Source organism: Eurytemora carolleeae, unplaced genomic scaffold, assembly GCF_000591075.1.
Source record: "Eurytemora carolleeae unplaced genomic scaffold, Eaff_2.0 scaffold299, whole genome shotgun sequence".
NCBI classification, from domain to species: Eukaryota; Metazoa; Arthropoda; class Copepoda; order Calanoida; family Temoridae; genus Eurytemora; species Eurytemora carolleeae.
In genome coordinates, this window is record NW_019396463.1 from 90,825 (window position 1) to 114,325 (window position 23,501).

Genomic DNA, 23,501 nt, shown 5'->3' on the forward strand with positions numbered 1-23,501 from the left:
TGATCTTTAAACTAATATTTTTTCTTTGTAAATCGTGTTTCGCAGATTTTGCTGGCAAAATTTTTGTCTTCAACCATCCTTAAACCGTTTTACCTTTTATTGGGTACAAAAAAACAAGCAGACATTTACAAAGTATACATACATAACATACATTAGATGCCTTACCACTTGTTTAAGATTTTAACATTCCTGGACATTATATAGATGTTGCGTCAATAAACCAAACTATATTCCGATTAGAAATCGAATGCAAAGAAAAAGAAAAAGTTGAAAACAAAATTTTGATTTTTTTAAACTAAAACCAAGCTGCTGAGCTGTTAAACAAAATTAAACGATACATATCAAGAAACGAAGAGAAAATGAAAGTTGAAACCCCAAATTATCCAAAAATAGGTTTCTGTCAAAAAGTAAAACTTTATTTGAGAAAATCGCTGTTTTTTAAAAATTGTCAACAATAATTTCTAAATAATGAAAAAAGGAAAAATGCGATTATTTAAATTTTGCAGAAAACCTGATACTCTCATAATTGTCAAAACACCTGATTTTACTAAATTTAACGATACATATTGAAGCAATTAAGAATGAAAAAAGACATAAGTAAGAAAAAAATCAAACTTTTAAAAAGGATTCCTATCAATGAATTCCTCATCTCCCGACCAGAAAACTGCAATATAATGTTCTACATCCAGGAATATCATCTCTAGAATCTGAGGCAGAGCAACAGCAAAATATTCTTCTTCAATACTCTTTCCCTAAAAATATTTTTTTTTTCTTAAATAAGAAATTTAAGTGCCATGGTACCCTTTAGCTATAAAGTGATTACATTTAGTTAATTTTCTTTATTTTCTCTTTTACATGAAGATTTGCACAAGCCACTTTCAAAGAGTAATCAAAATTTTGTTTTTATCAGGTTTTAAGATCAGATGTTTTTTAAATTGAATGTTTCATAATTATTTTATATTTTATTTTTTTTAACACAATTTTCATTAATACTTCTGATGAGTTGATGAAAGATTAAGATTTAAATGTATTTATCGTTCACTCTTCTGTCAATCGATGAGATTAAATCAATCCCTGAGATTAAATTCAAAATCTGAAGGTGCCCATTCAGTTTCACATTGACCTTAGCCGTAAAAGACCGGTGGGGGGGGGGGCTGTAATGAAAAAATATTATTTATTGGATTTATTCTTCTCTAATTTTAAGCGCTTTACAAAAGAAATCCTAATCAGAGACAATCCCTTTTTAATGAATTACCTTTAAACTGAATCTCCTCCAGTAATGGCTGTTGTAAACTACAATAGTATTCTCTACTATAAACAGTCCAACTATCTCATCAGACCGGTCTAATGGTCCTTCTATTATCATACACTGTCCGAGCATTACATCTAATACAACAACCTGAAGTACATTACATCTAGTACAACAACCTGAAGTACATTACATCTAGTACAACAACCTGAAGTACATTACATCTAGTACAACAACCTGAAGTACATTACATCCAGTACAGCAACGTAAAGTACATTACATTTAGTACAACAACTTGAAGTACATTACATCTAGTACAACAAACTGAAGTACATTACATCTAGTACAGCAAACTGAAGTACATTACATCTAGTAAAACAACCTGAAGTATATTACATCCAGTACAACAACCTGAAGTACATTACATCTAGTACAACAACCTGAAGTACATTACATCCAGTACAACAACCTGAAGTACATTACATCTATAGTACAACAACCTGAAGTACATTACATCCAGTACAGCAACCTAAAGTACATTAAATTTAGTACAACAACTTAAAGTACATTACATCGAGTACAACAAACTGAAGTATATTACATCTAGTACAACAACCTGGAGTACATTACATCTAGTACAAAATATTGAATCAAAAAATCTATATCCTTGGATTCCTTCCCCCGCCACGGTAAATAAGGGATTCCATGGTTAAAAGTCAGTTAGGCTTACTTTGGAACTCATTTTCATCCGAAAACTGGGGATTTTTCGTATTTGCATATATCTTATTTTGATTGTTTTTTTTAAAGGATTTTGAATGAAAGATCAAAATTTATGCGCACCATATATCTATGATGCGGACAGGATGTATTTTGTTTATAGTTTTAAGTTTTAAGTGCTCCCCAGCTCCCACCTGGACTTTTTCTGAAAAATATATAACCTTGTTTTTACAAATTCTTGAAGTTAGGAGAGTGGTGGGAGGTAGGTTTGAAGTCCATTCACAAAGTTTTCAGAAAAAAATTCCCCGTTACCTGATTAATACTTGTATAAGCAGCAGCATATCTGTTGTCTTTACTGAATAAAGTATTTTATAAACAAACTAAAGTTGTAACAAATTTATGATATCTTCATTATTGTCAATATTTGTACTATTCATCATCTGTTTTATTTTCATTATTATTATTATCATCTTTTGTTGTTATTATTTAAATATTTTAATTAAATTTTTTCTGTGAATTAATATAATTTATTCTCACTTAACAGTTTATTCATATTTCTCTTTAATGTATCTATTCTTTAGATTCATACTATTCATTTTAACTTAAAGGGAGTGTTAAAAAAATCAAAGGGTTTCAGGTTGATTTCGACACATTAGGATGGATCAATGCCATAATGGACGTTTCTAACGAGAAAATTGTGAAAATCCGTTTCCCAGAATTACAATAACGGAAAGCTTTTTTTACATCAAATCATACATCTTTTACATCAGGTATGAATTAAACTTCTAAAATTGAAACTTTTTAATAAATGCAATTTTATTATATTTTTAAAAGAAAGTTGTGGATTTATGTATAATCTTAAGTTTTTTAATATAGTTAGTTAAATTAATGTAATGGACACTGGACAGGTGTATCAAATAATAGCCAATTGTTTGTACAATTTACGAACTTTACTTTTAAATTTGAAATAGTATGCGTTCGTTCCATAAAACATTTCTTTTCGTTGGAAAACTAATTGAAAAATCAGGGAGTTTTTCGTTTTTTACATTTTCAATCTCTGAATATGTGGATTGTGAATACATTCATGATCTAGATCCTAGATCCCTCTTATACCTGAGAGCTAGACCGATCATTAATCCTTGAATCCATGATCCCTTATAAATACCTCACTAGATCCTAGATCCTTTACCTGAGATTAGTCCTTGCATTAAAGGGAGTGACCGGCAATGTATGGTAGTTGTTCTGAGAATGTAGTATTGTAGAGAAATTGTTTAGGATTCATTTGAGACATATAAAACGTTTTAATGATGTATAATTACTAAACTTGAGCGTAAAGTCAACGTTCAAAATCATCCATTTGGGTGTTACGCATAGAGAATCAATATTTTAAAAATTATTAAACAACAACGACAAAAATCTAAATTCTACAGAAAACTAATTAAACATATTTTCTCAATAAATCAATGTTATAATCAACTATTTCTTTTTCATCATCATATTAAATTTCTTATTCTTTCTAAAACAATTATAAGTGTTGTCTTTTCAATAAAAATTCTAGGAAATCTACAGAAGATGTTTGGGAACAATGAGACATTACAGAAACCTTTAATTGAAAAAGATTACTTATTCTCTCAACCTGTTCCTAAACAACTAATTTGTTTACTGTCGAATTTTGACAACATTTTTCGTCGTCGTTATTGAATTTTATTTAAACGATTATCAAAACCATCCCTCAAAAATATACAATCTATGTGGATTTTAAAGATTGTTGCGCTCTTGCTGAACAAATATGCAACGTAAAAACGTCTTATAGTTCTAAAATGATTCCTAAAAATTTCTCCACAATACTACATTCATAGTTCAACTACCATACATTGCCGGTCACTCCCTTTAATTCCTCAATGAAGATCAACATCCATACAGACCTCACTAGATCCTAGATCCTTTCCCTGAGAGCAAGGCCGAGCATTAATCCCTCAATATGTGGATTCATGATCCCTACACAGTACACACCTCATTGGATCCTAGATCCTTTACCTGAGAGCAAGACCAAGCATTAATCCCTCAATATGTGGATCCACATCCCTACAGACCTCACTGGATCCCAGATCCCAGGTTAGAAACTTGTTTGACACAGAGATTACATATCTAAACAATTTCGTTATTTAGTTTTTAAAAAATCTTTCTGACTAGTAGTGTAGAACCGTAGAACCCGTAATCTAACTTAAATTATTTTCTCAAGCAATAGATAAGTTTTAAATGTGTTATTAATATGGTTTTTCATATTTTGTTTGATTTAAACTTGAACCAGCACAAAAGAGCAGTGGTTCAGATAAGTCTCGTATTCAATTGAGTTGGTTCCTAACTCCTATAGGTTGCAAATATGTAAGGATTAGAAAATAAGATGAATGAGAAGAGAAATCAGTTCCTTTGGAATTTAATTCTCAAATTTTTCTAAATAATACGAGTTGGTTAACATGTATTCATACATTCTGTTTTGAAAATGTTATACTAGGCTTTTAGCGCTTAAATGTTGCTTTTCAAGCTTCTCTTCTTCTTTAGAGTTGCAAAACTCAAAATCTTACGGATTTTTCTGTTAACATTGATCAACTTCTAAAATTTTACTAATTCTAGATTCTTCTAGAAAAAATTTTTCAATTTTGACCTTCTACGGGCCCGCAAAGTTTTAACGTTTTTTTATATAAATAGACAGACAAACAGAAAAGAAAGATTGTTCATATTGTTTACCTGCAGTCTGATGTAAGAGAATATCCAAAGATTGCAAACTGATGTCCTTCAAGAGAAAACTTCATAGGACCCCCGGGGGATAGAAGACAATGCCGGATTGGAACTAACATCAACAAAATAATCAAACAAAAACATTTTCATTAAAGAAGAGTAATTTCAAAGGTGCCTGATTTACAACGGTACCCTTTAAACCTTTAAAAGATTACCGAGGGCAGAGACGTCTGTATGTGTATCTTTTTTCCGAAGAACTGGAGTGTTATAAGATAGCATACAGCTGAAGTTTAATATATTGTTCGAAAACTCCCAATATTCTATGTCCACTGTCCAGTACGGTTGGCAGAAATTTTAATGCAAACATTTATTTCCTGTGACTTCTATAGAGAGTAAATATTTATATTTTAAAAAACAAAAGACCTTGAAAAAAAGTGTTTAACAATTACTAGTCCGTCTTTCTTGATTAGTCGAAGGTTCGAAGGTTACTGTAGTGAATCGACACGACACTAATTTATAATTAATTACCTAGAGCTAGTATTGTAAATCGTTTTTGATAGCTTTCAGAAAAAAAAATAATAAACTTCGAAGCTTTCAAAACTGCAATTATGTTAAACTTTGATTTCATTACACTTTGACATAAAAAAATAAAAAGTCCTAAAACGATCCGATAAACGATTGTTACAACACGTTTGTTTCTTTGTCGTTCTTCAGTCGTTTTTTGTATAGTGCTGCTGTTAGGGCTAACATTTCACCTAGTGCAAGATAAAGTAATATTTAAAATACACAATTTAGAATACATTTCTTTTTGTTACACTATGCTAAATTTTGACCATGAAAAAAAAATGTAAACAAAAAACGACCTAAAAACTAACAACCCGAAGGCACATCACTACCTAAAGCATTGCGAAGCGGGGTAATTTGATTACCTAAATTGTTCTGAAGCGGGCTAATCTAATTACCTAGAGCATTGCGAATCTAATTACCTAGAGCATTGTGAATCTAATTACCTAGAGCATTGTGAATCTAATTACCTAGCTAGAGCATTGCGAATCTAATTACCTAGAGCATTGCGAATCTGATTACCTAGAGCATTGTGAATCTAATTACCTAGAGCATTGCGAATCTAATTACCTAGAGCATTATGAATCTAATTACCTAGAGCATTGTGAATCTGATTACCTAGAGCATTGTAAATCTAATTACCTAGAGCAATGTGAATCTAATTACCTAGAGCATTGTGAATCTAATTAATTAGAGCATTGTGAATCTGATTACCTAGAGCATTGTGAATCTGATTACCTAGAGCATTGCGAATCTAATTACCTAGAGCATTGTGAATCTAATTACCTAGAGCATTGTGAATCTAATTACCTAGAGCATTGTGAAGCGGGCTAATCTTGTCACATTGTCTAATCAACTCCTTAATGTCAGGGAAGTTCCATATTTCAGGCAGTAATCTTCCGATAAGCTGGGAGGCAAGGTTGTCAGGAATCTAAACATAAAAAAGGGAATGTTCACATATTAGATAACAGGATCAGCAGAGTGCAGATACCACCAGAAAACAATCGATAAAAACAAATATTGTTATATTAAATTTTCTTTTTTGAAAATTTATCAGCAATATTAAATCTTCTTAGATTATAAAATTAGAATTAACCAGATTTTGTTAACTGACACTCTTCATAAAATATAGAAAATTTCCGAAATCAGATTCATGCCTTTAAAATATAATCTTGAATCATAATTTCAAAGGCGTTAAAAAAAGGAGGTCTGTAGTCTGTTCCCCTACAATCAGCACCTTCCTCTTAATCCCGTTAAGTTAGGCCCCCTCCCTATAGCTCGCTAGCACTTCTATGGTGTGGCCGGGTGGCGGGTGGCGGGGGGCGGGTTGTAATTTGTTTAAGCTTTTATTTACCTTGGATAATATATTTCCCCCCAACTTGAGGGCATCAGCTACAAGCAGAACCTGCCTTTTAGAATCAGCATCTTCTAGAGCATCTAGAGTATCCTGCACATTGGGGTTTTAATCGTTTTTATAAAAACTAACGAACTTTTCTTAGTTTAAAAAAAGGTCAAACCTTACGAACGAACTTTTTATCGTTTTCACCCTTTGAAAACGAAAAACAAAACGACGATATTAAAAAATTGTCAATTTACATTTCAATTTTATAAGATTTTTTTAAAATTCGGCAGTAATAGATGTGCTTGAATGGTGATTTTAACGTTTGTGACCAATCATCCAACTTAAAAAAATAACAAATTACGTTCATGATCATTAACGATCATCTGAAACGATTTGGTTTATATTTTTCACGTCGTTAACGAAACGATCAGTTCGGTTTTTTAGAAAAGTAAAAGCGACTCATATCCCTACCTGGAAATCTGATAAAAGAAACTCTAAGGGGAACGCTGATAGTTTGCCATGAAGCCACTCATAATTAAAAAGCACTTGAGTGAACAAATCCTCAAACCTTTTTGCTTTTATCAAGTGATGAGGTAGCTCGGAGAATTTTCTAAGATTGAATCTTGAAATAACTCCGTCCAGGTTGGTATAAAATAACGGCTGAGGAGAAACTCTTCTGTCTGCTTCGGACGATTGTTCTTTAATAAAAAGCCTTTGTCTTTGAACTTGAGTGTAGGGGAAAGGTTTTTTCTTTCCTAAGCTCCATGTTCCAAGAAAGAAATCTAACAAAACAATAAAATTTATAAATAAGATGAAAAATATTGTTTTCAAAGAGGTTTTTTCCGTGAAAAATTTTAAATTATGTTGTTAAACATCTTTAATGCATATAAGAATAATATCAACATATAATTTTTTGGGGGCCTCATTTTTTTCTTAATTCTAAAAATTGCAATTTTACTTTTTAAAGAGATTGTTGACCTTATTTAAAGGGACCCTTCATGAATATAGTCGCAAATTCGAATTATTTCAAAGCTTTGCTGATCAAGGCTGAATGAGATATCATTTCCTCTTTAAAAATTGATTATTTTCAAGTTACTCTATAAGGAGAGAGCAACAATAAGAATTAAACAGTTTTTGAGCCTGAAAAGTGAGGATTATTGTTTAAATTTAGATTTAAAAAGCACTTTTAAAAATAGAACATGCCAGCCACTCTTAAAATAAAAGTTTAAATGAAATAATAACAACAGTCCCTTTAACTAGATAATAAACTAACCAGATAACATGTTGTAGTAGTGGTTCACAACCTTGGGATATTTAAAGTATCTGTTCAGAGCAGCATCCTTAAAGGGCTTGTGCGCCCAATTTAAGACACAAACTCCATCTGCTAGAAACTCGGAGAGGAATTCTCCAAGATCTCGCCTGATTTTTAACCATAATATTGTTGGAAGACGTCGGTTTGCAGGTATCTAAATTTGCAAGGTTAAAATTAATATTTCCAACAATTTTCTGTTTTAAAAAGTTTTTATTTTCAAAATTTACTTGCCCTTTAAGATCCCATAAACTTTTAATATTTTTAATGAACTATAAAGTTTAACTTCCATAAATTCAAAAGTGAAAATTATTTCAATTTTGAAGTACTTTATTTATTTATTAATTTATTGTCTGAGACTGAAAAATGGGTACCTGGTGTGCATAAATACTATTGAGCACAATATCATCTAAAGATAGAATATCTTCTAGTTCTGATTCAGATAATCCATATTTAGCAGCTGATATATATGCCAAGGAGTGCTCTACTAGGGTACAATTGTACTTGGTCTCTAAAGAAGTAAATAGCTGTGCTATACTAGTGGGAACTGTACTACAGATGAAAGTATTCTCCTTCGGAGTGTAACTTCGCCACTTTAACACTTCAGCAAAGGCGATCTTACAGAAGAGAGGGGTGGGGCACGAAGCTGCAGCATTCATTACTACGCGCCACTGATAATTAGATAGTTTCTTCCTCGCTATTTCGTTCCATTTTTGGAACAGGATTTCTGGGAAATTATCGGAAAAATTACTGATATGGAGAATATTTTCCCCAGCAGCCCCTGAAAATAAAATTTAAATATTTTTATGGTAAAATTCAATCCAACATATTATACTAGACTTAAGGGACTGTGTCACTGTAAACCGTAATTTTAAGTGAACCTCCAAGAAAAGATGACAATGATCGATTCACAACCGACTCAAACCCTTTCTTAGATCAATAATGTTTAGATATTAAAACCTGTAATAATCGATTATTTTTCGACGCATTTGTGTACAGTGTATATTTCATAATATTGCGTATTTGTTTTATATACAATGCACTTAAACACGGATTAGTTTGTCCGAGGTGTCTTTGCTTTCGATGTTCCTAATGATTCCACGTGAGAGAGACACCTAGCGTTGTTTCAAGTGCATTGTATAAAAAAAAACATAATACATAATACAACTGTATTAGAATGCGTCGAAAAATAATCGTTGACTATAGGTTTTAATATCTAAATGATTTGTTTGATATTAAATTAATTTTTTTTCAGTCCCAGTCGTATGTTACAACTTTCTCATTTTGTATGGATTAGTAAGATTAGTAGCGATCAAAAGCGATTTTTTTCGCCGTAAGCCTATACCCCTTTTATTTTTCGCGAAAAGTCCCTTTAAGAAAAGAATGAGATCAAGTATTGACCTCAATATCCACAATACAAGAGTTCCCAGCTCTGTTTAAACTTATATCTTAAATTTTGTCAAATATATCTATTTTCAGAAAACAAATCCTTGAACCCATTTGAAGTTAATTTAAGTTTAAGATTGAAAATTTAAAATCTGACTAACCTAATGCAGTAATAAACTTTTGTTCTTCTTTAGCTCTAGCTCCGTTGTTTTCCTCTTGAAGGAACGAAATTATAATTTTACAATATTTTGGCAAAGGATTAGGTATCCAGGAGGCACCGTTGTTATGCTCATCAATGAACAGGGTTTCAAAGGAGTCGAGAAATATAATTATAGGATTTCTCACTGAAGCATAGTTGAGAAGGCTTTTAAAATAAGTTTTCAGCGGGATGATTTCCTGTGGTATGTCGTCGTAGGACAGATCAAAATTGTATGATATCTGCTTGCACAGGGTTGTTAGCAGGTTTTTCACTGAACTGCTTAAAGGAGATATACCCAATATTCGAACCATTATTAGAGGTCTATCACATCCAATCCAGTTCTACAAAAAAGTAGTTTGGTGTAGATGGGCTTAAGCTTTATACAGGAAATTTTTATATTTAAACTTTTGATTGAAATTTTATATTCAAAAATTTACTTATTTAAGATTTCCTAGCTTGAAAATTTGTCACTTTGTGAAATTTATATTGGGTAGTTATTATTTGCGATATTCCTAATTCAAAAAAAATAAAATCCATAAAAATTTGTACATTAAGAAAATTGTTTTTTTTTTATTGAGACTGTTATGCTTTGGAAGTTCTAAACTTGGAATTATTTTTTTGTGAAATCCTTCATTTGGAATCATGGCATGAGTTTGTATTTTTGTGAAATCCTTCATTTGGAATCATGGCATGAGTTTGTATTTTTGTGAAATCCTTCATTTGGAATCATGGCATGAGTTTGTATTTTTGTAAAATCCTTCATTTGGAATCATGGCATGAGTTTGTATTTTTGGGAAATTGTTGGAAAATCATTTATTTGGAAAATTACTGAGAAGGAATATTTTGGGTTTGGAAAATGATAGAAATGTTTTAATTAAGAAGTTGGATTGGGTAAGTCCTTGGCATGATTATTTCTCACGTCGAGAAAAGTAAATTGGACATGAGATATAAATCTTGTTTTAAATCATCACTTCTCTTATTAAAGACCTGCATAGTATGTAACCAAAAAAATAGTTTTTCTCATATTTATGCGTTAAATTAAAAAAGGAACAAAGAGGTCACAAATACGTACCAGTAAAGTAACTGAGGATTTGCCACAAACTCAAGATTTTGAATCCCTACATTTTTTTTAACCAGACGGTCAAACCTTATATATTTTGAATTTTGCTCATTTGATCTAACATAATTCAAAGTTTGCAATATTAAAGATTGAAATAATATAGGGATTAGAAAATTAGAGTTTGTTCTTCTCCTTCAATCTAGTGAACCGTGTTCTATGAATACTAACCTTAACTCCATGAACTGCTTGAGAAACAAGATATGTTTTTCCACTTCCAGATGCACCATACACAACCATACTAGATCCAGAGTCACCTAATTTCAAGATTAGTAAATTGTATTTATATATTTACTTTGTCTGTCTGTCTGTTTTTTTAACCAATAAACGTCAAAACGGCTGAACCGATCCGGCCCAAATTTTGTGTGGGACCTCAGATGACCCCGGGGAAGGTTCCTGGATGCTGAAAACAAAAAAATGTGTCTAAAATGTTTTGATTTTTGTTAAATTTTGAACATTTTTTGTTATTGTTTTATCGAGAGAAGATCCGTACAGACAGAGCTGCACTATTAAAAGTTGAAGTAGAAGATGGCTAAAAGCCTAGTAATATATATTTCGTTGAACCATGTAAGTGTATTATTGAACCATTTCTGTTATGTGTCTGTAGAAGGTAGAGTAGCGTGTTGTTGCTCTTTAAACCCTTGACTGATCAGGGATGACAGACTGATTTGTATGTATCTGCAGAAATACATGTAATTGCGAAAAACTTTTATGCAAGCTGTTTTATATTTGAAAATTATTAACATTAACTTTCTAGAAGTTGCAAAACATAATAATTGTTACCAGTGGCGTAAATAAGGGGGGTTATTGGGGTTATTTAAAACCAATAATTTGATATACATCATGATATTTTTCTAGGGGGGGGTAAAAAAATTTCTAGGGGGGGGTAAAAAAAAATTCGGCGCGCTTCGCGCGCCAAATTAAAAATATTTACCCCCCCTACAGAATCCTTATTTACGCCCCTGATTGTTACCATTAAAAAGTGGTTTGAAATGAAGTAAATCTATGGCCTGACAACTGCATGGGAGTAAATCTACAGAGTAAAGGAAAAAATGTATTTACGAGTAAAACATTTACAAATAAATGGATAGCCGGAGCTCTCTGACAGACTCTCTGCCTTTCATTCGCCTCGTACGAAGAGTTAATCTTCCGTCTTCCGACTCTTGGTGATAACTAACTTTCATTTCGGATTTAGCAGAGGCCGATCCTAGTTTTCCCAACCTCATGTCAAGTCGTGTCTCATGCCTATTGGCGTGAATTTAGATTGAATTCCTGGTCCAACGGTGGCTTTGATTTTCCATGTGTTTAAACATGTTTTCTAACGGCTAAATCTCCCTACACGATAGATGAGATGATTTGTTATCTGTCCCACTGCTATTGTTGACTACAGTTTATTTAAAAGTAAACCTTTCTCCATGCTTACAATATGTTTATCTAAATTTTAAAAGCCGCATTGGACATTTTAGATGATCCGGAAATTTCGATAAAATGTAAAGTTAGCTGTGTAGCTAGATTCACACTGTACGCCTAGTGTACACTCTCCACTGCTGTAATTTTCCGGTAATTTGAACAATATTTTAAGAGACAAACACACAGATTACTCTGCAATCAGTGAGCAGACAACGGTTTACAGGGTACCCTTGTGAACTAGGCATACCCCTTCTTAAAAATGAGGTTCACTTAAAATTACGCCTACAGTTCCTTTGAGTTAAAGAGAGGGGATTCAACGAAATCTAAATTGTTTAACTGCTTCTCGCTGTAAATCAATAAATTCCCAAGAGCTTATTTTCAAATAAACATGTAGATTAATTTTTATTAGAGCAAATAACATACCTGTAATATATTTCTTGATATTATCCAATTCTGTTTCTCTAGGAACACTCCACAACAAAGAGTTCTTTAGTTTCCATAAATGAGTCTGAAGTTCTTTAGTTAACACACCCTGAATTTTGCATCAATGGGGGTATGGACTTATTTCAAGCCAAATTCTAATTTAAAACATTTATCTCCGTATCATTGAGGGTAATATCGTTATTTTTTGCAGTTAAAGTTATTGTTTTATCTTAAGTTTTTCTAAAAGAGATTTAGAGAAACCATTGAAAGTTGGGTATATCACTCTTTAAATAGCTAGAGGGTCACTTGAAATTAGGTTGCCGGAAATAATAAACTATTTTACCCGCAAAAAAAATGTGCTATTGGAAAAGTTTGTATCTGTAACAATTAAAGGGACTGTGAACTTAATTTCAACCGAAATGCTATTTAAAAGAGTCTAATTCACAATTAGAATGTTACCCTGTAGACATTTATACATAGTATCAATTTTCAGTAGGAAAAAAAGGATAACTCCATAATTGTTTTCAGTGTAGTGGTACATGTGCGAAGTTGACGGTCATAATAAACGATTGCACACAATAAAAATAAGTTTTCATTTGGAAACATCTTATTATACCTGTTCTGTGTTATCTAGTTTTGTTATTCCTCTCTCAATCTGCTTGACGACCCCTCTGTATAGATCCTTGACAAACTGATTTAGATAAGGTTGATGGGTCTCAGCACTTATACCACTAGTTCCGATCCAGTCTAGTTCATACCTATAGCACAATTGATAGTTATTGTACATTTTTGTATGGTAGTTTAGAGCAAAAGAATTGTTTGTGTATAATTCTAACAAAAATAGTAATTACTTCTCTTTGTTTTAGTATCTTAATTCATTTCAAAACTTTTATGTTTTTACCTAAAAATATTTTTTGAATACAGAATATTGGGAAGAGTAGTATCCCTGAGTTGGGTTATATAATCAGCTGCTATTCTTTCTGGATTCCCTTCAGCACCTGACAATTTAAACTATTATCACTATTTTTCAATCATTCTGGGTTGTAAATCGTTTCCTAGATTTTATAAAACCAAGATATCTATATATGTATATCTACATAAAAATTTAGCTTGGGTGTCTGTCTGTTTGTTTGTGTCCAATAAACGTCAAAACGGCTGAATCGATCGGGCCCAAATTTTGTGTGGGGCCTCACGTGACCCCAAGGATGGTTTATGAATGATCAAATTAAAAGTTTTTTAATTTTGTAAAATTTTGAAAATGCGCAAAACAATATTCTTAAATTTGCAAACTTTTTTTTAATACTGTACAAATATGCTCACAGATACAGCTACAATTAAAAGTTAAAATAGAAGATGGGCCTAAAAGCCTGGAATGTTAAAGTTTGGTTTTATTGAACTTATTTATTAAACTTTATTAATCTTTCTCCTAAAAAAAGAGAAGGATTCAAAACCGATTCAAGAACGAGATTGTTAAAACACGTTTGTTTTTGCAAAGTTGTATAGGATCGTTTTTGGGTCTTTCTTTTTCTTCATATATCTTCTGTCTGGGTCAAAGGTTGACAATGACATACATATGGAAAGAATGGCAAATGTTTAAAATAAAAAATTGAGAAAATCTCTAATTTAAAATCTGCCAGAAAAAGATAAAAGATTGAATCTATACTTTCATGCAGTTTTCGGCGCATATATCTACACAATAAAGAGGCGACTTTCTTATAATTAATTAAAAGGGTGTAAACAATCAAAACTTCAATAAAAAAGTCGTCTTCATTATATTGATGCAATCGCCTACTACGGTACTAAAATTCAAAGACCAAAAAAATTATAAATTTCAAATACAAAAGGTCTTCTCATAATAGGAATACCTGAAAATGGGTTCAAAAGTTCTAAGTTATGAAGGATTTTTTATTTACGGTAATATGATATCCGGGGCATTCGCGCCCATCTTCTTTTTCAACTTTTAATTGTTACTCAATCTTTAAGCATTTTCTTTTCGATAAAACAATTTACAGTTTTTAATTTCGGAAATTTTCAAAATTTATGAAAGTTCAAATTATTGGAGACAATTTTAGCTAATTCTTAGTATACATAAACCCTCCTATGGTGTCATGTGAAGTCCCACACAAAATTTGAACCCGATCGGTTCCGCAATTTTGACGTTTAATGGAAACAAGCCTACAGTCAAATAAACAGACAAGTATATACAGTGAAACCCTTCATAACGAATACATCGGAAGAATTTATCAAATGTCGTCTTGACAATTTTTCAATGAGTTTTATACTATATTACGTAAATTTCAGTATTTGCGAAAATAGATAAATAGCCATGAATATGCGGGAACAGTTTTAAAGAGTTCCATATAATCATTTAATCAAAAAAAACTAAATATCTGCAACATTCCATTATCAGAAAGTGAAGAATACGACATTTGATGAATCCTTTCGATGTATTCGTTATTAAGGGTTTCACTGTATATATAGATTACCTATATCTAGAAAATGGTGTGCTCTGGACCCCTCGGCAAAACTGATATTCTTGATAACCCGGGAGAAGGTGAGACAATGAGATTTACTGTCTTCATGTCCAGCAATCCCTTGACAAATCTCACGTTCAACTACAGACATCTTTAAATTCATATTCTCCTAAACAAACAAATTAGATGGATCGTATGCAATCTGAATAAATAATTGATTATATTTGGCTCTTCGTTGGTTGGTTAATTTTGTTCTCCGAGTTTTAAAACTAATTTTAAAAACAAGAAAATCTGTAAAATTAGTTTTTTTATTACATATTCGCAATGAAAGCAACTTACAGACAAAAGTCACGCAGCACCCCATAAGCCTTGTTATTATACATTTCATCGACAAAATCAATTTTTTCTATGAAAATAATTCAAAATTTGTTTAATATTTTTTCTGTTTATATCAATATTGTTTTGATTACTCGCCTCTTTTGATATTTGTTTTGTTGTAAATAGGTGATCAGCGACCTGAGAAAACACCTAAAATTTAATTTTTAAATTATTTAAACAAAATAAAAAAACTGCAACTTTTTATAAAGACGCGTTATACTGCATTAAACGGATTAGAGAAAAATTATCTATTTCAAATGTAAATTTTCGAAAATATTCAAAATTATGTTTACAATTTGGCGGAGGCTAGTAGTTTGGCCGGCCTATCAATTTGAAAGGTCGATGGATAAAAATATTTTTTTTTTAAATAAAAAACTCACAAAACAAATATTTAAAAATATCCGTAAACAGTGCGAACGACGAGATAATATAGTAGCCATAGAGTTTCAAAATAGTTGTGTATTAAACGAATCTTCATCATAATATATTCGTTAAAAACTGAATTATGATTTTACTTGTTGCAATTCTTTAAGAATCCTGAACCATTGTTGTTGATCAGCTGCTTGTAAAGATGGAATCTAAATAGAACTAATTTAGTCTCAAAGAAAAGTTTTTAGATCATTAATTTTTCAGAGAAATAGTTCTTGGTAGTCTCAAGTTTAATATTCACCCGGATAGTTTACTTATTAAAAATACTCATACAGGGTGTCTCAATAAATATGGAAAATTAAATCGTCTATGTTTAGAATACCTACTATTTATGGTCGTAATAAAGTTACGTCTGAGAGATGTATTTATGATATGAAAAAAATATCGTTTTTGATTTTGAAAAACGAATTGTATGATGAGTTTTTTAATGTTTCGTAAGATAAACAGTGAAGAGGGACAACTATACTTTATTGAGCTCGGTTTTCAAATAATTTGAAGGAGGAGTTTTGAACGTCGAATTTGCGCTCAAACTCAGGATTTACAGATCTTTAAAAAGTTTAATATGTCTCAAATGAATCCGAAAGAAGTTTTCCACAACACTGCATTCTCAGTTCAACTACCTTACTCCCTTTAATACTTTTCCATATAAAACAAATCCGCCGCGCCGGTAAAAAAATCAAAGAAGAAGAAAATCTGAAAATATCAGTTGAATCGGTCAAATTCTACCTGTTTATTAATAAAGTTTGATAGAATTGAGCTGATGGGCTGTAGCAGCATTTGGTTTGGTAAACAGTTTGTGTCTTTTCTGTAGAAACCAAGCAATAAAAATCAATCTTTCACTTTTTTCAATGATTATCAAAAATTACTAAAAATGTTGAAAAGAATAATGAAATAGTTTTTTATCCATTTTGGGACCGAATTTAATAAATTGAAGAGCTCGGTGAACTACCAACCGCGCCCTGGTTCAAATTTTTATTTATTGAATCCAATCCTCCAATCCAATCCAGTGACCTGGCTGAAATTCAATAAATGAGGTCCCTGAGGCCAATTTAAGAATTTGAGCCGCGGCCTAAATTTAAGGCGCGTCTCAATTGTTGGTTCCGCTTAAAATCGTATTCAATGTTTCAAGATTTAAGCCGGCTCACAATTGAAACCGGTTTTTGGGGAATTTAAGACGCGGCTCAAATTCATTAAATTTGGACTCTGTACACAAATTAAACTGTTATTAAATATTAACTTTATTTGTTTCCTGTTCATTAATCTCAAAAATTCCCTTTATTTTCAAAAATATATTTTATTTATCTTTCCTATACCAAGTTTGCAGAAGAACCCCGCCGCTGATTATATTCAAACTTTCTAAAAAAAAAATGTTAATGAATGATGTTAAAAGTTTATTTAAATTTTTAATATTCTTATTCATAAAGTAAGATTGGAGTTTATTACTTTTAAACGGAATTAATATTTATATTGAAAAGATGTTTTTTTAATCAAAAATTATAAACCCTTGATTGCGTTTCTTTTATATATTCTCTCAAAAGTATAAGATTAGGCGAAAAACTAGATTTTTGACTAAAACTTTTTTGTGAAGCAATAATCTTCACGATCGAATTATAGTTCAAAATTAGCCCAAAAAGATAAAATTCTAAATATTTGCTCTTTTCATAAGCAACATAATAATGATATTTTTAAAATGAAACTGAACTCTTATTATTATTACCTACCGGATTAACCGGATGTTAAACAAAATATATCTGCAGCCCAATAGCTCGTTTTCGAGTCTTGCTAACCGACCCCCCCCCCCTAAACACTTTGATGCTTAAAAAATTATAAAATAGGATTCCAAATTCTATTTATAAATCTATCAAAGGTGATTTTAAAAGTCATTAAATTTCAAAAATTTTTCTATTTTATCTTACCTATTGAGCCTAGAATTAGATTAAAAAGTTGAACTGGTATTGCGCTAGGTAAAGGCCTAAATAAATAAAAGAGATAATAATACAAATTATCCCAGATTTAGGATTTTTTGTTACAAAATAACGAAATTATTCCTCTCTTCTATTGATCGACGGTCCCAGAGATCAAGATTCAGTTCTGAATATAGAATTAAGCTTTCGTAGCAACTTCCATAAAAACTTCCAACCTCAGAAAACATTCAATTAATGATACGACGGAATACTCAAGATGTTTTATAAATTTTGTCAATCAAAACAAAAATAATCATTTATTATTAATATATTTCTATCATGATAAACCTGTATCCATATGTCTATCATGACATACCTGCATCCATATGTCTATCATGATATACCTGTATCCATATGTCTATCATGATATACCTGTATCCATTTTTCTATTATGATATACCTGTATCCATATGTCTATCATGATATACCTGTATCCATATTTCTATACATGATATACCTGTATCCATATGTCTATCATGATATACCTGTATCCATTTTTCTATTATGATATACCTGTATCCATATTTCTAAACATGATATACCTGTATCCATATTTTTATCATGATATACCTGTATCCATATTTCTATCATGATAAACCTGTATCCATATTTCTATCATGATATACCTGTATCCATATGTCTATCATGATATACCTGTATCCATATTTCTATACATGATATACCTGTATCCATATGTCTATCATGATATACCTGTATCCATATGTCTATCATGACAAACCTGCATCCATATGTCTATCATGATATATCTGTATCCATATTTCTATACATAATATACCTGTATCCATATGTCTATCATGATATGCCTGTATCCATATTTTTATCATGATATACCTGTATCCATATTTCTATCATGATAAACCTGTATCCATATTTCTTTCATGATATACCTGTATCCATATTTCTATCATGATAAACCTGTATCCATATTTATATCATGATATACCTGTATTCATATTTTTTTCATGATATACCTGTAGCCATATGTCTATCATGATATACCTGTATCCATATTTCTATCATGATATATCTGTATCCATATTTCTATCATGATATACCTGTAGCCATATTTCTGTCATGATATACCTGTAGCCATATTTCTGTCATGATATACCTGTATCCATATTTCTGTCATGATATACCTGTATCCATATTTCTGTCCAAGCAAAAGAATGAATGAGGGTCCAAGAGAATTAATCTTGCAGTTTTTCACTTCCTTGATATGAAAATATACAGTATATATATCTATGTCAAAGATATTTTTTCTGATTATTGTCATACAGTCAAGGTATGAGCTTACGAGGAGGTTTAGAACTAATTATATGGGAAACGTTGTTTGTTTACATAATACATTGACGTGTATAGACAGATTTATTGTAAAAAAAAATATTTAACATATTTATTTAGGGAAGGCCAAGTGGCCTTAAACCCCATTCTCAATTAGCAAGCCTCTTTTCTTAACTACAGAATATTCTCGGCCGAGGTACAAAGCTAAGAAATAGGAATAACAAAGACTAGCTATAATATGTCAAGTACTTATCCAGTTTAATATCCACTCCACTTAGCGATCGGAGCCCTTTCTGGAAGAGTCCTGTCCCTGCTCCCTGAGCAGAGCTGTTAACAGGGGACAACTCCGCATTCTGCATGCAGCAGTGCACACTAAATGCGATGCATCCTAAGGAATTCCGCTGGACTGGGAAACAGTATAGCACATGGACAAATGGAGTGATTTTAACGAAACATCCCTGATACGCCACTCCTACAAACCCTTATCCTCATCTCCACTCTCCTCTACCTAAACAGTATACACCTAACCTTCTCACAAGAAGCGAAATGAGACTTGAGGACATTTCTCTGTTGGATCCTACATCAAAATTACCTTCGCGTGGGTCACTTGATTATCTTTCGTTGAAAAGCAACCATCCTTGTACAGGAAAGTAAAAATGTGTGGTTCATAGCAGTGAAGCTATTGCTCCCTCACTGCAAATAGAAATTAACTTGAAGTTCTAGGAGGGGTGACATAGCAAATGCAAGCAGACAGAATGTGCAGAGCTGAGGCTGCTATTACAATTCAAAAAAAAACATTTTTTTTAAACGTAGAGGGGGACATCCATACAATGAATGGTTGATCGTGCACTGTCTTAAAATGGCACAAAAACAGCGACTCGTAAATAGGGTTGTTAATCTTTTTTTGAAAACGATCGTTAAACAATCGTTTTTTTAGTTTTTCAACCATTTTGAACTTTTAGAAAAAGAATAACGATCGTTTTTGAAAACGGTCGTTTTTATAAAAACGGTTTGCGACCTTTTTTTATACTATTGTTTATTATTGAAAAATCGCTTTTAAAAAAATCGTTTTTGAGAAAAAAATTTTATGACAATTATGTTAACGATCGTTAAAGAAGGTTCCTCGTTAACGAAACGACGAACGATCATTTCTTTTTCGATTGTTCGTCGTCGTTTCATAACGAAACTATCGTTTTCAAAAAATGAAAACGTTAACATCCCTACAGTCGTAAACATTCTTTCAAAAGCAGCGCCATAAATGGACGGACAAAGCAAGAAAAAGAGAAACTGCGGACGCGCAGATTGAGAAAGGAGAAAAAAGATGAACATTTGAAATTATAAACTATGCCTCATACCATTTTATTTTATAAATATTATAAAAAATGAAATATGAAAAGTTTGAAAAAATAAACAAGTCTAATCATAATCATACATTTATATTTGTGCATATTGTTTGTGGCTTGCTTTTAGTATAAACCACAAAAGGATTCAGTATCATTAAAATCCTCGGCAATTTATAAATCCAATTTAAAAATTCTTAAAAATTGTTAAATAGAAGATTTAATAATGGAAATAGCTTTAAGGAGAAGAAATATTTTACGTCAGGTTCTGTTAACAATTGGAGTTGCAACAGGTGACAAACGTTTTTTTAAAGATTTGAGTATTATCCCCAAACTCAAATTTTGTAATTTCTATATGTTCACAACCTGATGGTGTTAGCCTTTGATATTTCGAACGTAGATTATTTGATCCTACATAATGCATAGTTTGCAAAGATATAAGGATTAGAAAATCAGAGTTTATGACAAAAAGTTATCGTTATATGCATGGATCATGATTATTACCAAGAAAAGAGCATTTTTAACATTTTTACTATCCAAAACTGTTCGTTCCATGGTGTATATCATCTTTACAATTTCTTAAAGAACAATTTTAACTACATTACTTAACATTCCATATGATATGATGGTTAACGGAAATCTTGTTCATAACCTGCAGATAGCTTTCTTTAGATTGAAAAAGAATTTGTGATTTTCAGCGGTTTTTGGTCTTTTTACTGGTGAAAGTCATGTCAGCAGCTAAAAATGAAATGCAGTAGAACTTGTTAGCTTATCTTTGCAACTTGGTAATGTAAACCTTCGATTTTTCAAATTTTATTTTATTTGATCTAACATCTATTCATATATATAGATTTACTTTGCTTGTTTGTTTTAGTGTTTGTTTGTAACCGATAAACGTCAAAACGGCACAATCAGTAGGGCCCGAATTTGTTATGGGACCTTATGTGACCCATAGGAAGATTGTTGGTTAGAATAAAAATATTTGCCTTGAAAAATTCCGATTTTTCAAATTCCACAATAAAAGAGCAACAATTAAAAGTTAAACTCGGGGATTAGTGCGAGGAAGTCTAGTACTTTATAGTTTATGTAAAGATATAGGGATTAGAAATCCGAGTTTGTGGCAATGACTCAATTCATTTACGAATTAGGTTCTTTGAACATGGGTCTTGCTCTGGGATGGTGTAGTCCAGCACTATCAGATCTACTATCTGTAGATTCAAAACCTTGTGATAGAATAACTCTGGCGCAATCTGGATGGGTTGGGAGTCTTCTATCCCTTGGTAAGATTTAACAAATAAAACTGTTTTAATGAGAGTAAAGCTGGACGGTATGCGTATTTTCAAGTTACCCTACATGGTACCCTGTAGCTAACTCATTTCTGATCATGTCTAATCATGTCTAATCATGTCTGATCATGTCTGATCATGTCTGATCATATCTGATCATGTCTGATCGTTTCTAATCATGTCTAATCATTATCAAAATTAGAACTTGTTGAGTCATGAAAACGACAGAATCTTTGATCAGATTAAGGTGTCAATGGTATCTTTGTAAATCAGGCATTGTCATCTTTGTCATGGGGGTTTACTTGAAAATACGCTTCCAGTCCATAGATGAAACCACATCTGGAAAAATTGTATTGAAAACTATTATTTTAGCTACTCGACGTAATTCTATAACAATGAGAGAGTATTTTAAAAACGCTACCAATCAAAGTGATCGGAGCAATGCCTTTCTCAACTCAGAGAAGTCCAATATTTGTGCATTTAGTATTTACACTCGAACAAACAAGCGTTATCGTACAGGGTTATCGTACAGGGTTATCGCACAGGGTTATCGTACAGGGTTATCGTACAGGGTTATCGTACAGGGTCATCGTACAGGGTTATCGTACAGGGTTACCGTACAGGGTTATCGTACAGGGTTACCGTACAGGGTTATCGTACAGGGTTACCGTACAGGGCGATCTTCAAATAATGAGACTTCAAGGACAACTGAAAGCTCTAAAACTACAATTGTTTGATGGAAGAACGGGTATTTTAAAACAATTTTATCGAAAAAAAATCTTTTTCGCTCACAAATTCCTTGTTTTAATGTTGCATTTTAGTTTTTCTTCTACGCATTCCAATTCCACACCTTCACCTATATCATCTATTTAAAATTTTGGTCTTATTTTTCTACACTGTGCATGTTGTATTAAAAAGTACAATAATATACTCTGTGTAAAAATCATGTATACAAAGTAGGTTGCAAATTTAAAAAAAAAAAATATATATATAGTTTGAAAAAGGAGGATGTAAAAATATATAGTTTGTAAAAGGAGGATGTTAAAAAATACATTGTTTGTAAAAGGAGGATGTAAAAAATGTATAATTTGTAAAAGGAGGATGTAAAAAATATATAGTTTGTAAAAGGAGGATGTAAAAAATATATAGTTTGTAAAAGGAGGATGTAAAAAATATATATAGTTTGTAAAAGGAGGATGTGAAAAATATATATATATAGTTTGTAAAAGGAGGATGTAAAATATATATATATATTTTGTAAAAGGAGGATGTAAAAAATGTAGGATTGATTCAAAAACTAAAAAAGATTTTATCAGTTAATTTTAAAATTGAAATTCATGACACATGATTAGATACTAAATGTTATGCAGGTGCTATGCTGCAAGTGCCTATCTTTGGAATTATGATGGAAAAACTTGGAAGAAAAAGATTTCTAATGATCACAGCAGTTCCTATTGGAGTTGGATGGATGCTTATATCTTTTGGGACTACACTTCTACAAATATATATTTCAAGAATTCTCATCGGATTTTCGGCCGGTATGTTAGTTACTAAATACTTTAAAATTAAAACAAATCTGTAAACCTGATTTACCAAAACGCGCAATGCCTGCAGGCTTCAGGCATCATGAATCAGGCATTCAAAACTTTGAGGTCACTTACAATATTATAGCGAAGTAGGCATTTAAGAACATTAGGCATTGGTATCTATTTATTATAATTTAGGCATATATTCTGTGTTGGTATCTATTTATTATAATTTAGGCAAATATTCTGTGTTGGTATCTATTTATTATAATTTAGGCATATATTCTGTGTTGGTATCTATTTATTATAATTTTGGCATATATTCTGTGTTGGTATCCAGAGGC

General features: G+C 31.6%; 3 protein-coding genes and 1 long non-coding RNA gene across 5 annotated transcripts in view; 1 reads left to right on the forward strand and 3 right to left on the reverse strand.

The window, feature by feature from the left end:
* Positions 1–574: 574 nt before the first annotated feature.
* Positions 575–15,152, reverse strand: LOC111703742 (NACHT and WD repeat domain-containing protein 2). The gene is made up of 16 exons (XM_023475779.1): positions 14,942–15,152; positions 13,357–13,453; positions 13,072–13,213; positions 12,456–12,564; positions 10,794–10,879; positions 9,468–9,846; positions 8,295–8,701; positions 7,885–8,077; positions 7,083–7,393; positions 6,624–6,716; positions 6,080–6,200; positions 4,715–4,817; positions 4,004–4,114; positions 2,279–2,321; positions 1,256–1,399; positions 575–752 (listed from the first exon to the last, which is right to left on the reverse strand). The coding sequence occupies exons 1-16, from the start codon at positions 15,090–15,092 to the stop codon at positions 618–620; spliced, it is 2,625 nt and encodes an 874-aa protein (XP_023331547.1). The 5' UTR covers positions 15,093–15,152; the 3' UTR covers positions 575–617.
* A 216-nt stretch (positions 15,153–15,368) lies between these two features.
* On the reverse strand, positions 15,369–16,554 carry LOC111703749 (uncharacterized). Its single transcript, XR_002765680.1, has 3 exons — positions 16,463–16,554; positions 15,823–15,885; positions 15,369–15,457 (listed from the first exon to the last, which is right to left on the reverse strand). It is a non-coding gene; the product is annotated as an uncharacterized LOC111703749 (long non-coding RNA).
* Positions 16,555–17,030: 476 nt separating this feature from the next.
* Positions 17,031–23,501, reverse strand: part of LOC111703746 (NACHT and WD repeat domain-containing protein 2) — a 17,154-nt gene continuing 10,683 nt past the window's right edge. Inside the window, exons 4-6 of the mRNA XM_023475784.1 lie at positions 18,861–18,934; positions 17,653–17,708; positions 17,031–17,092 (exon numbers count right to left, since the gene is read on the reverse strand). Of these exons, the coding sequence (XP_023331552.1) occupies positions 17,031–17,092; positions 17,653–17,708; positions 18,861–18,934 (192 nt within the window). The remainder of the gene's footprint in view (positions 17,093–17,652; positions 17,709–18,860; positions 18,935–23,501) is intronic.
* Positions 20,489–23,501, forward strand: part of LOC111703741 (facilitated trehalose transporter Tret1) — a 9,373-nt gene continuing 6,360 nt past the window's right edge. For both annotated transcript variants that reach the window (XM_023475777.1, XM_023475778.1), the window contains exons 1-3: positions 20,489–20,638; positions 21,494–21,625; positions 23,002–23,169. In XM_023475777.1, coding sequence (XP_023331545.1) covers positions 20,572–20,638; positions 21,494–21,625; positions 23,002–23,169 — 367 coding nt within the window. In that variant the 5' untranslated portion in view covers positions 20,489–20,571. The remainder of the gene's footprint in view (positions 20,639–21,493; positions 21,626–23,001; positions 23,170–23,501) is intronic.

Excerpts from the sequence above, each read along its gene's own strand:
- LOC111703742 (XM_023475779.1), bottom strand. The coding sequence starts at position 15,092 with ATGAATTTAAAGATGTCTGTAGTTGAACGTGAGATTTGTCAAGGGATT. Across the intron at positions 13,214-13,356 it reads TATTCAAAAAATATTTTTAG|GTATGAACTAGACTGGATCG; the intron begins GTAAAAACATAA and ends ATTGTGCTATAG. Across the intron at positions 10,880-12,455 it reads TATCAAGAAATATATTACAG|GTGACTCTGGATCTAGTATG; the intron begins GTATGTTATTTG and ends TCTTGAAATTAG.